Genomic DNA, 13,924 nt, shown 5'->3' on the forward strand with positions numbered 1-13,924 from the left:
CAGCCCTGTGAGGTAGGCTGAGCTGAGAGAAGAGCAGCTCCCGCCACCCGCAGGTCACCCGGTGAATTTCATGGCTGAGCGAGGATTTGAACCCAAGTCTGCCGAGTGCTAGCTGGACGCCCAAAGCCAGCGGCTCCCAAACAAGGCGATGGGGCTGCAAGGGGGTGCTGGCGGCGCAAACGGCTACCCGACTTTGACAAGCTGATCAATTCTGTTGATCGATTAAATGAGCTTTGATCACATGCTGAATAGCGGGTCGTGCAAATTGCTATTCCGAATATTGCTTTTTTGTAAATTAGGGGAGGCGGCGAGGATCATCATCATCATCATCACTTTTAATTTGTATACCGCCTTTCTATCATACAATACTCAAAGCGGTTTACAAGCTGAAGAAACAGAATCTCATGAAATACAAAACAACCTTATAACTATCTAATGCAATACAAAAATATGATAATAAAACATAGCTTTAAAATAAGCAATCAAATAATGTAACGTTCAACAATCATTACATCAGCATATGAAAATTAAACAGAAACCCACTCTTAACATTTACAATAAATAATTTCAAAACAATAATCAATAAAACAACAGCAAGCCACAGTGCATAAAACAATACAATACAAATTGAAAAATAGAGACTGGAGGGTGAGGCAAGGCAGGTGGAAAGAGGCCTTGCCTGATGGAGTCTCTCCCCTCACAGTTCTTCCTCCAGGCACAGCTTCCTTATGAGGAGTCCCAGGGCTGGAGGGGATGGGGCAAGGCAGGTGGAAAGAGGCCTTGCCTGATGGAGTCTCTCCCCTCACAGTTCTTCCTCCAGGCACAGCTTCCTTATGAGGAGTCCCAGGGCTGGAGGGGGCGAGGCAAGGCAGGTGGAAAGAGGCCTTGCCTGATGGAGTCTCTCCATCAGGCAAGGCCTCTGTGTTTATGAACACAGGGGAGCAGTGAAGTAGCCTGAAAAAGTTGGACAGGGACTGCTGTAACCACTGCACCACAAGACACCTTGGTTGAGGTTGCAGGAATCGAACCCGGCACCTCCTGCATGCACAGCAGGGGCTTTTCCCACCACCCCCCAACCTTGGGTCCACCCCAAATCTTGCATTATGTGGGCTTTTCAGCTGAACACTGTCACTTAGACCTGGTTCAACTCTGGCAGCTCACTAGGAGCAGAGAGTTTCTGCACCAGAAGGAATTGCAAAGTTGGAAGGGACCCTGAGTGTCCTCTAGTCCAACCCCCAGCAATGCAGGAATAGGAAGCTGCACCCTTACGGGGAATCGAACCTGCAACTGTGGCGTTATCAGCACCACGCTCTAACCAGCTGAGCTATCCAGGTGAGACATTTGGTCTGAACAGGCAAACTCATCTTGAGCTCTCGAGTCGAACAATCAGACCAGATCGGAGAGTGAGTCTGTGTGCTGAACGTGCTGTACTGGATTTATGTATAAACTAAACAAGCTATAGCTTCAGGGGTGTCAAACTCAAATTCACCGGGGGCCGCATCAGCAGTTTGGTCACCCTCAAAGGGCCGGTTGCGTCTGTAGGACTATGTGTCCACTCTTTATTATCATAAATTATTGTCACTGCATTCAATTATTACTGTTTTTTGAAATAATGTAAGCTCATTCCCACCCCCACGCGGATTCCTGCGTCGTGGCGCATGTGTGGGAGGGGATGTAAACGAGGGAAATTTGAACAAAAGGTGGGGATCGACGGCTTGGGGGGGGGGGCTCAACTAAACCTTCGGCAGGAAGGAGAAAGCCACTGCTGGGATTGAAAACCTGCGGATGGAAAGAGGGCTTCCCTCTCCCGCCCTGCGCACACCCAAACCCCGCTAGGCAGGATGCCACACGCTGCAACCCACCCCATGCTTTGGAGAGGGGCAGGAACATGCGGTGCAGCGCCAACTCTATGCTTTGCTTTTGCATCCTCCCTCCTCAGCGCCAGAGTCCCTTCCCCTCGCGCTGAGGGAGGGCAGCGGATTCCCCGAGGAGGAAGGTGGCGGCAGCCCCAGCGGATGTGCATCTTCACCTCAGAGCTGCTCTTCCCCCCACCCGCGCTGTTGTCGTCTTTGCCGCCGCCTCTCCCTACCGGGACTGCAAGCAGAGGAGGCTTGAAAACCTCCCCCCCCCCAAAAAAAAATTCCCCTCCCACCTACTCAAACTGCATGGCGACTCCATCTGGAGCCCTACATCACGAGGGGCTGAGAGGAGGCGGCAGCAGAGCGGGAAGAGCAGGAACCCGTACCGTCGTCGCCGCCTCCCTCCCGGCCGCCCCCCGGGGAGCAGCTCCGCCGGAACTGAGAAGCCAAAGGGCGGCTCGGGGGTGGGGGGCAGAGCAAAAGCCAGGCACCCTCCTGAGTGTCTATGAGGAGAAAATGGAGGAAGAGGGAAGAGAAACCCGGCTCCATCAAGAGAGCGGCTGTTGCGCTTCGCCTACTTCCCCCTCAGGCTCACTCCGCGTCCCTTTCGCCCGCTCGCTCGCCCACCTCCCGGATGCAGCCGAGGAGAGGAAGGGAAGCAGCGGGCGGCGGCTCCCCAGTGCCGCCTCACTCGCTCTCAGAGACAACAGCAAAGCCCGCCAAAAAAAAAATCCAGCGCTGCTCTGTCCCGGCACCAACTTTGCCGGCGGCGCCTGTAGGGCTTTCCTACCTCCTCGGCGGGCTTCCTCCTCCTGCATCTCACTTCCCCGTCTGGCCACTGTGCCACCGCCTCCCTCAGCCTCATTCGAAATTGAAATTCCCTGGCCAAGGCCGTCAGCGCGGCTCCAGGGCCCCGGCCTCCGCCTGCAGCCCCGCCCCCGGTTTTGACCCTCGGCCAATCGCAGGCTCCAGAACTACTGTCAGCGGCTACTGTCGGCAGCGGCTACGCGGGCCACATGATGAGGTCTGGCGGGCCGGATTAGGCCCCCGGGCCTTGTGTTTGACACCCGTGGCTTAGGGCCCCACTCTCTTGGAGGTCCCCCCAAAAAATCTAAAGGGGGGAAAATGGATGTACATTTCCAAAATATAAAATAAAAAACAAATAAAATAAAACCTAAATACAGCAACAGTGTTTTGTGTTGTGTAGGCTCCTATGATATATGTCTGCTAGCCTGCGCCCTAAAATATCACTGGTTTGCTCCTTTCTATATATAGGGTGCCGACATTCTGCTATTTATAATTATTAGTAGTTTGCATCATATATTTACACCTCTAATTATTTCATGTTAGAGCAAGTTTCTAGAGACTAGATTATGAGTCTTTGTGAATTGTGTTTCTAAAGGAACTTTTGTTATTGCCAAATGCCAATGTGTTTGCATTATTAAGTTTGTTATGAATCAAAAATCATCTTAAGTTAGAGCTTAATAATTATTTCACTGTTAATATACTTCTTCTTAATTGTATTTCAGTTCAACAATAAAATACATATTTTGTGATGTGCAAATGGCTTTAGATACCTATTAGGTCCATAAATTACCATATAGCATATATTCGACACACACAAAAAAACCACCGACAATTTGTTGTTGACAAAGGACAGCTGGACATATAAAGGGCCTTGTCAGGGTTGTTGTGACTACACCTGAGTAACGACCTTCCACATGCTTGTCTTTCAGAAGTCTTTATTAGTGCACATTATTGACAGTGTAGCGAGCTACTGGTTTCATGTCTCATTCCGAATCAGAATCCGGCACTGCCCCCTTCCGCGATTTGGACCAACATAAAAGCCTCGGGACAGTGAATCTCCTCCCTTTTCTCCTCCTCCTCAATTCCGGTGTCGGAGGGGAAGGGTCTGCGGTCTGCCCTATTCCTGTCCACTCTTTCCGCCTCTCTCTCTTCCTGCCTGTGGAGCAGGGGCTCTTGGATGTTGTCAGAGGTCTGGCACTCCCTCTCCGTTTCCTGACTCACCCCTTCAGACCCCTCGCTCTCATGACTGCTTGGAGACGGGCTGCTTCTGATGAGGGGGGGGGGGTTCTCTGTAATCCCTCCCCCTTACAGGCCTCATTACCTTCAGTAGCTTAGGGCCTCATCAAACCTAAATCCGGCCCTGTGCAGGTGGCTGCAAATACCAGCTCTCTGACCTCTGGAAACGGCAGGTCAAAAAAAATCATGATAAGCCACAGCGGCCTCCCGTCTCTGCCGCCCTTGCTGCTCTGAGCACATCATCTGTTTCGGTTTTACTATTGCAAAGTCCGCACTACCACCCCAGGGAAGAACCCTCCTCCCCAACCTCTTTTCTCCCCCCCCCCAGCCCCGTTGCTTCACCATCCTTCCAGTAAGAAGCAGCTGTAGATTTGAAAAGTGACCAGAGAGAGATATTATTATTTTAAGTTCTCGAGAACCAGCAAAGAACACCCCTATGGAAAAGCATGGGGGATCCCCGGCCGACGGACATCTGCTTGGCAGGGACACTGTTTGGCAGCCCCCAGCTTCCACCCACTGATGACACCTTCAGATTAGGAGGAAAGGGAGGCCGATCCAGGAAAGCCCCGTCCCTTCCGAGGATGTTCTGGGGAGACGCTGCCAGCCAGAGCGTGCAGCGCTAGCCAAGACGGGCGACTAATCTGGCAGGCTTGCGGCGCTCGGAAAGATCGCAGATGTATAGAACTGTAGGACCGTGAGGGTCGAACGAGCCCAACATGGGACTCAAACCCACGACCCTGAGACTCAGAGTCTTGCGCTCTGCTGACTGAGCTATCTCAGCTTCGAGAATGTTAAGGGGAGCCTTGCCAGATCAGGCCAATGGCCCAACTAGTCTTGCATCCTCTTTAAACAGTGGACAGCCAGAATTCAGGATGTGAGCCCTCTCATACTAGGAACTGCATGAAAAAGGGCTTTCTCTTATCTGCCCTGTTTATTTCGTTCGGATATGGTTATTTCTGAAAACTCAACAAACAGCAAGAACGAGCCATCTCAGGAGCAGTTTCTTCTCTAGAGCGATTTTGGCCTTAAATGGAAAGCCTGGACTTTGAAGTCATCTTATTTCATTTGTTACTTGTAATTTTGGATTATGCAGAATGCTTTATCTGAGTGGATGTAGCAACTGAGTAATTTCATTGTTCCAGCAAGGGGACAATGACAATAAAGGTATCTTATCTTATCTTTTTACAGTACTTTTAAGAAAGGGGGGGTCCACCGTCATGCGGATTCGAGCAAAGCTGGGTGAGAACGGCCGCAGGGAGAGAAGAAGGGGAGGGCTGCAATCGATCACCGTCTACAACCTGCGATTCAATATGCAGCAGGGGGGGGGGAGAAGAACTTCTGTTAACACCTCCCAGGAGGGTTCAGAAAGTAGAATTTACAGGAATACTCTCGAAAGGAGAAAGAAAGAAAAAGCACACCCATTTCCAAGCAGGGGCGTCGTCCACAGCAGAATTGGCAGCGCAAACGGCTGTTGAAAAAGGGGTGCCAGCTTGGGCACCTCCTCCTCCTCCTCTTCTTCTTCTTCTTCTTCTTCCCCCCCCCCTACCCGAGTGCCCTGGCATCGCTGCCGCAGACAAGGGGGGCTCTTTCCAAAACACTGTGGTAGATTGAAGCCCAGGGTTATGGGGCTGAGTTATGCCCTGGTACATAGCTTGTCAAAGGTATGGATTGCGAACCTAGTTGCTTGGGCACTTTGCAGCAAAATCGGGAAAATATTCTGGGTGGATCCCCAATACTTTTAATTACACATTGCGGCCGGGGGGGGGGGTCTTGCAATGGCTGGCCTTGTGCTAAACGTTCCTCTTTCAACTTCTTCGCTGCTCACTTGTGTGTTTTTTTTAATAAATAAAAAAACTTGTTCTATTTTGTGCCAGTGACAGTAGTTTTCATATTAAAGAGAAAAGGAGAAATACAGGTTGTTGCAGTTTTTCCCTACAGTCGTACCTTGGATCCTGAATGCCTTGGTACTCGGACGTTTTGGCTCCTGAACGCCGCAAACCCGGAAGTGAGTGTTCCGGTTTGCGAATGTTCTTTGGAACCCGAACATCCGACTCGGGTTCCAATTGGCTACAGGAGCTTCCTGCATCCAATCGGAAGCTGCGCCTTGGTTTCCGAACGTTTTGAAAGCCGAAAAGACTTCCGGAACGGATTCCGTTTGACTTCCGATGTACCACTGTATTAAAAGGTTAAAATTTGACCAGGTCTTCATTTCAGCTCTGCTGGCCGGATTTTGATATGATTGCCGTACCCAGCATCTGAAGGACTAAGGTGGAGCAAACTTGTTTTCTGCCATTCCAAAAGGTGAGTGTCAAACTGACAGATTAAAATGTCAAGAGAAGCCTCCCAACTCAGCATGAGGAAGATCTTTCTGAGGGCTAGAGCTGTTGGGCAGCAGAAACAGCTCCTTCGGAAAGTGGTGGGCTCGTTGGACATTTTAAAGAAGACCATCATTCTGCCACAGATTCTTTAGCTGCGGTTCCTACATTGCGGGGGGCTGGACTAGATGGTTCTTGGGGGTCCCTTCCAGCTCTACAATTATGTGCTTCTATGTTTTTAAGAGCTGGGAGTTTCAAACCCTGGCGTGCAGCCGGGAGGGATGCCAGGCACCGGCACAGTAATAATAATAATATTAATAATAATAATAATAATAATACAGTGGGACCTCGACTTATGAGCTACTCAACACCTGACGTTTTCGACTTACGAGTGGAAAAGGTGGCTGCGCGCTTACGATTTTGTCGACATCTGAACGGAAAACCCGTTCGCGGCTAGATGCGGTTTCCTCAACTTACGAATTTTTAGATGCGGTTTCCTCGGCTTACGAATTGTTCCGCTTCCAATGCATTCCTATGGGAAACCGCTTTTCCCATGGGAAACTCGACTTACGAAGTTTTCAACCTACGAGTGTGCATTCGGAACGGATTAAATTTGTAAGCCGAGGTCCCACTGTAATTATTATTATTATTATTATTATTATTAATATTATTATTAATATTATTTATTCGTACCCCACCCATCCGGCTGGGTTTTCCCAGCCACTCTGGAAGGCTCCAAACAGATTAAAAACAGAATAAAACATCAAACATTTAAAACTTCCCTAAACAGGGCTGCCTTCAGATGTCTTCTAAAGTCAGATAGTTGTTTATTTCCTTGACATCTGATGGGAGGGTGTTCCACAGGGCAGGGGCCACCACCGAGAAGGCCTTCGGAGCTGGATCTCAGTGTTCAGGCTGAACGATGGGGGTAGAGACGATCCTTCGGGTATACTGGGCCGTTTAGGGCTTTCAAGGTCAGCACCAACACTTTGAATTGCGCTCGGAAGCATACTGGGAGCCAATGCAGGTCTCTCGGGACCGGTGTTATGTGGTCTCAGCAGCCGCTCCCAGTCCCGTCTAGCTGCCGCATTCTGGATTAGTTGTAGTTTCCAGGTCACCTTCAAAGGCAGCCCCACATCGAGCGCATTGCAGTAGTTCAAGCAGGAGATAACCACAGCATGCACCACTCTGGCGAGACAGTCTGCAGGCAGGTAAACGGGGCTGTAAGCCCCCGCAAGGTCCTCCCAATGTCTGCTTAGAATACACCAGGGAAGGGAATGCCTGAGACCCTTGAGATCCACTGCCCAAGTAGACTCTAGTGAGTTAAATGGGGAGGTGTATCCTGATACGAGTAAGGATGCTTCCTCTGTATGTGGTGAACCAGGCAGTGATGTTGGTGCCGCAGAAGAGGGGGGACAGCGCAGGGAAAATGACATCCAAATGATATACACCAGATCAGCCCGCCCCAGCCAGCGCTTCATGAACTCCATTAAGCAAGGTCGAGAATTTAAAAGGGAAGCAACCGCCAGCTCGCAAATATCAAGGCAGGAAGGTGGAGGTCAGACAGGGTCGCTCACCCCTGCTCCATAAAAATGTACTCTCTGCCTGGCAAGGCAGTGTAACCTGCATGTGATCGCAGAAACGTATCGGGGAGATGGGAACGCACACACACACATACAAGATCATGGAGCTATAGGACTGGAATAATAGAATAGAATAGAATGGAATAGAATGGAATAGAATGGAATGGAATAGAATGGAATAGAATGGAATAGAAGGGGGTCCCCAAAGGTCATCCAGCCCAACCCCATGCGATGCAGGAACCTCAGGCAGCTGGGCCCCCCAAGCTCTTTCTGCAAACGTGCCACCTTCCCAGGAGGTCCATTCCACCGTCAAACGGCTCTCGCCAACAAGAATTTCTTCCCGAGTAGCCGTTCTTCAATAAATCGGGGTCCCTTCCAACGCTACAGCTCTGATTCTGTTTTGCTAAACCATTTATGTTCCTTTTCCTTTTTAAAAGAGTTTGCCAAGGACAAATGAAGGAACTGCTGCCTTTTTCTACTTTCTATAGCGTAATACAAATGCAGTTTAAAAGAGCTGATATCTAGGCGGATCCTGCGGCTGAACTGTTTTATTCTGCGCACCGAAACGTCTCCAATAAAATCGCGTTACCCAGTACCTCTCCCGTAGTGTAGCACTTACTGGTTGTCGCTCAGGAAAGATGGTGCCGAGTACGAAGCTGACGAATAGGGCGCTTGAGTCCACCAACTGGAAGCAGAATTCTGAAACTACAAATGAGGCAGATTCGGTAACGGGTCACTCAGGACGAGGACAACTCATAACACATAACGCGTAGTTAGCAGCAGTCCCTGGGGGCTGTACCCATGTCAGAGATGTTGAAATTGATGGGCGTGACTAACTCGGGTCCCCCCTGTCGTTTTAGTGGGCCTACTCACAAGTAGAACTCCGTTGGATGCAGCCCTGACGCAGATGCGAAAACACTCAAGGAGGGTGGAAGGCAAGGCCACCGAGGTGCACATTTTGGGGTGAGAGTTCAGAGAGCCTGATAAGAGGCATGGAGAGTTGTGTTTGGACCCAGGCCTGAGGTCTCCAACCCTGGCGACCCCTCACTCAATGTTTATACAGGCGGCCACTGCCCCCCCCCCCAAAAAATAAATTAAATACAGTCGTATCTCGGAAATCAGACGGTATCTGTTCTGGAAGTCTGCTCAACTTCCAAAATGTTTGGAAACCAAATCGTGGCTTCCGATTGGCTGCAGAAAGCGCCTGCAGCCAACCAGAAGCCCCGCCGGACGTTTGGGTTACAGAAGGTGGTTCGCAAACCAGAACAGTCACTTCCGGGTTTGCGGCGTTCAGGAGCCAAAACGTCCGAGTTCCAAGGCATTCGGGATCCAAGGTACAACTGTGGATTGAAATCCAGATGTAGCGGGAGAGAGTCCTGATCGCTCATGAGGAGACCCTTCCCAGAGCCCGGAGAGGACATAGGAAGCCCCAGAGCTTTGATTCTAGCTGTGGATATTTTGGGGTACATTATTTTTGGCACGGATTGAAGAGAGGGTGGAAGAGAGGGCGTTTAAAGGGTGCTTAGAGGGGGCTCCCCACCTTATGCGATTTCACCTATGCGTGTGGGGAGCCCGGAACACAACCCCTGCGAAATTGGGGGGACCCCTGTGTGACAAACAGAGAAGATGCCATCAGCTCCTGGTACCAATTACTCTGGAGCAAAGCAATACAGTAAAACCCTCAAGCTACAGTGGTACCTTGGTTTACGAACTTAATCCATTCCAGAAGTCAGTTCTTAACCCAAAGCATTCCTAAACCAAGGCGTGCTTTCCAATAGCAGCAGGGGACTCGATTTACAAATGGAACACACTCATCAGGAAGCGAAACACGTTCTTATTCCAAGGCAAAGTTCACAAACCAAAACACCTCCTTCCAGGTTTGCAGCGTTCCTAATCCAAGTTGTTCATAAACTAAGCTGTTCTTAAACCAAGGTACCACTGTATAGTCAAAACACATTGGGTGCAATGGCCGGCGGGATTTCTAAATCTCAAAAAGTATTCGCCAAGCATATAGAGCTGAATGCACTCTAATCAAATGCACGTTAAGTTGCGGGCTTACTGCAATGGAGAAAAATCAGGCGTACTTCAAGATTTCAACCGGGACTTACAACCTCCAGACTCTTTTTAGATGAGCTGGCATTCCTTTATTATACACATATGCAGCAGAGCCATCCTTTCCAAGACAACAAGCCAGGCAAACCTGGGACTAGACCTGATAATAAGATTCATGCTGATGTTCTTTACTTGACATCAGATGTCAAGGAGATAAACAACTATCTGACTTTTAGAAGACATCTGAAGGCAGCCCTGTTTAGGGAAGTTTTATCGTGTTTTTAATATTCTATTGGGAGCTGACCAGAGTGGCTGGGGAAACCCAGCCAGATGGGCGGGGTATAAGTAATAAGTTGTTGTTGTTGCTGTTGCTGTTGCTGTTGCTGTTGTTGTTGTTGTTGTTGTTGTTACTGGTATTATTACTTGGACTTTGCCATCTTAACCCGTGTGCAACTTTACTTGTTCCATGTGCCTGTTCCGTTTGCCATCTTTCATTTTTCCTCTGCTGTTTTAACTGGTCTCTCTCTCTCTCTTTCATTCATTATAAAAAGAGATTTAGAAACTTTACAAAAAGAAGAGAGAGACACATGCACAGACTCAAACCAACTAACCCAATTTCACATGCACCACCTTAGGGAGGCCTTTCCTGCGGTGCCCCAAAAGGGACTAGGCGTCACTCGGAGTGGTTGCCGAGACCACATAACACCGGTCCTGAAAGACCTACATTGACTCCCAGTATGCTTCCGAGCGCAATTCAAAGTGTTGGTGCTGACGTTTAAAGCCCTAAACGGCCTCGGTCCAGTATACCTGAAGAAGCGTCTCCACCACCATCGTCCAGCCCGGACACTGAGATCCAGCTCCGTGGGCATTCTGGCAGTTCCCTCCCTGCAAGAACTGAGGTTACAGGGAACCAGGCAGAGGGCCTTCTCGGTGGTGGCGCCTGCCCTGTGGAACGCCCTCCCATAAGATGTCAAGGAAATAAACACTATCTGACCTTTAGAAGACATCTGAAGGCAGCCCTGTTTAGGGAAGTTTTAAATGTTTGATGTTTTATGATTTTCTGATGGGAGCCACCCAGAGTGGCTGGGGAAGCCCAACCAGATGGGCAGGATATAAATAATTTATATTATTATTATTATTATTATTATTATTATTATTATTACTCACCTCTAGGGTGGGCATGCTTAGTTGGGCCGGCAGGGTGGGCACCCCACAAAACATGTTGACTGACTGCTGGTGTGTGCAAGGCGGGTGGAAGCTCTTCCCGCCATCCATGGTGAGGGCCGAAGAGGGCATCAGGCTTCTTGCCGCCTCATGGAGGAAGCCCGGGATGAAACGAGGGGTCCCGGTTGCTGTGCGGTGGAGGAGGAAAGGAGAGCGAGAGGCTTCACCGGCACCCTCCTTGCTGCAACATGCCCTAAAGGAGCGAAAAGAGGGGGAGGGAGGAAGAAAGGCAGGCATTAAAGACGCTTTATTGTCTCGTAACATGAGTCCTCTGGTGTAAGATTTGAGCTCCGTCTTGCAAACCGTCTGATCTTACATTCTACAATTCCATTCAGCCAGTATGGGTGGAGAAAGCTGATTTGATGTGTGTTGGGGTTGAGACACCTGAAGGGCTTGCAGGTTCTCCCAACCCTGGGCTGTGTGTTAGAATCGTGGAGTGGGAAGGGACCCCAAGGGTCAACCAGTCTGACCCCCTGCATTGCAGGAATCTCAGCCACAGCATCCATGGCAGGTGGGCATCCAAACTCTGCTTAAAAACATCCAAGGAAGGAGAGTCCCCCGCCTCCCGAGGGAAACCGTAGTGGCGCTCCAGCAGAGAGTGCGAAGGCAAACCCCTCCCCGTACTTCACAATCCCTCCGATTTCGCGGAGAACCCACAAATGGACAAGCAGAATCCACAGCCACAGTGGCTACCCTCAACCTCCATCGCTGGAGGCTGAACGCTGGGGATCCCCAGTCGGGAGAGCCCTGCTGAGACGGCGGTGAGGTCCCCCTCCTGCCCGTTCCCCCCCCCCAAAGTTTGGCTGCTGTGCGAACATGTCACAGGCCCCTGGTCGGAGCTACCGGCTCTCCTGATGTTCAGATAAGGGTCTTGCACCACAGGGCCTGGGAACAACTCCGCATGATGCACCAGAGCTCCAAGGCAAAAGTCTGTGGCCTGGGGGGACAGCCGGTTTTGCAGATCGGCTGCCGCTGCCACCTCTACCTTGAGGTCTAAAATGCCTGGCATTCCTTGGAAAGCGACAAATCTAAGTCGGGGCTGATTTCGCAAGCAGGGTTTCCCCTTCTGTCTGTGACACACGAAATGAGAAATCAGCTGCGCGAGGGCAGCCAAAGATTTGCGGGAACTCTGCTGTGAACTTTCACCAAAAGGCCAAGCTAGAGGACATGAGACCAAGTCAAGCACCCGGTCGTCACAGTGGACAACGAGATGCTGCTGAGGGTGTTTCGCAAACTTGGGTCCCCAGCTGTCATTGGACTACAGTGTTCGAAATCTCCCAGGCGCGTTTTGCAAGTGGCGTAGGTCCAATTGCATCCCTGTGAAGAATCTCCTTCTGGCTGGCCCGTCCAGCTTTCTTAAGCAGCTCAGCAGAAGAGCTTATTCACTGCATTTATATCCCACATTTTTCTCCAAGGAGTCCATGGTTCACCCTCCCCCCCTCTCAGTTAATCCCTAAAACGACCCTGCGAGGTAATCAAGAGGTTGCAACTGACTCTAAGAGCACCCCGTGAGCTTCCTGACGGAGTGGAGATTTCAACCCTCATCTCCCAGGTCCTAGTCTGACCCTCTAACCACTACACCTCACTGCCTTCCTAGAGTCCTTCTGCTATGGGGCAGCTCTATAAACAAAGTAGGTAAATAAATAGGGAAGAAAGCAAAATGTCACTTAGAGAAGGATCTGAAACAATTAATTGAAGCCTGAATTTGTTTCATTCTGGATTGTTTTATTTGGTGTCTTAATGTGTTGTCGGCTGCTTTCTTTAAACTATAAAGCAGTATAGAAATGAAATGAATAGTAATAAGAAATCTCATTGTAAAAAAGAAACGGCGCCTAGACATTCCATTGTGGCGAACGCAACCTAGGTTTTAAGGTGCCATTTGGCTATTAGCTTATATATCTGAGTTTCTAATACTGAAAAGATGAGGTGTCAAAGACAGACAGACTGTCATGTCACAAACTTTTGCCTCTTCCCCACTAAGTGGTTTCATCCCCATGGCATGCGGCCCCCGACAGATCACTGCTAACAGGTTGTGGCCCCCAGGAGGGAATACGCCTTCCAGCTTTGCTCAACAAGACAAGCCTTCCTGAGAGCCAGCTAGCCTGATTTTCTACAAGTCCACTCCTCTCACCTGTGTAGGAAAGTGATTATTTCTCTTGTGCCATGGTTCCTACACTAAAGAAGGCCACCTGGAAGTCACTGCCCCGTGTCCCGCCCCCCCCCCCCGCTCACTGCTGTGAACCACAGGCACCCCCAGCTTAGCACTGTGCCCAGAGTCCTTTGCCAATGCTCAGCGTTTCCAGCTTCGAGGCGCCCTGCAAACAAAATCTAGGAAGTTTGCAAAAGCCGCAAACTTTTGCCTAACAAGGGGCTCGAACCCACGACCCCGAGAATGAGTGTCTCGTGCTCTACCAGACTGGAATTGGAGCTGGGAAAGCATATGGTGAGAGGGGGGGGAGAGAGGAGGAGGACGCCGAATAATTTAAGGTATGGGAAGCTTTAAATCTCTCGCTTGGCTTTCTTCCTAAGCAAGCGACACATGGCTTGTCCTTTACGAGCAAAGCCATCTCCTTTTTTACGACGCCGTTAAAAGAACGTAGCTAAAAGATACTAGCTGTTTAAAAGGTGCCAGTCTGTGCTCTTGAAAGACGTCCAGGTGTTCCCAGCTCTGGGACTGCTGATGTCCTTTCTCATTACTTCAGAACCATGAAACTTGTATGGTCCTCTATTCTAACCCCCTGCGATGCAGGAATCTTTCGCCCTGCGTACGACTCGAACCCACGACCCTGAGATCAAGAGCCTCGTGCTCTGCAGACTGAGTGATATTGACACCTTATGAGAACTGAAA

General features: G+C 50.0%; 1 protein-coding gene across 5 annotated transcripts in view; it reads right to left on the reverse strand.

Annotated features, from left to right (window-relative positions):
• SBNO2 (strawberry notch homolog 2) overlaps positions 1-13,924 on the reverse strand; it is a 100,886-nt gene that overhangs the window by 60,362 nt on the left and 26,600 nt on the right. For all 5 annotated transcript variants that reach the window (XM_060275329.2, XM_060275328.2, XM_060275331.2 and 2 more), the window contains 2 exons: positions 11,020-11,269; positions 8,420-8,505 (listed from right to left, as the gene is read on the reverse strand). In XM_060275329.2, coding sequence (XP_060131312.2) covers positions 8,420-8,505; positions 11,020-11,148 — 215 coding nt within the window. In that variant the 5' untranslated portion in view covers positions 11,149-11,269. The remainder of the gene's footprint in view (positions 1-8,419; positions 8,506-11,019; positions 11,270-13,924) is intronic.

This window comes from Zootoca vivipara, chromosome 6 (genome assembly GCF_965207765.1).
Source record: "Zootoca vivipara chromosome 6, rZooViv2.hap1.1, whole genome shotgun sequence".
NCBI lineage: Eukaryota > Metazoa > Chordata > Lepidosauria > Squamata > Lacertidae > Zootoca > Zootoca vivipara.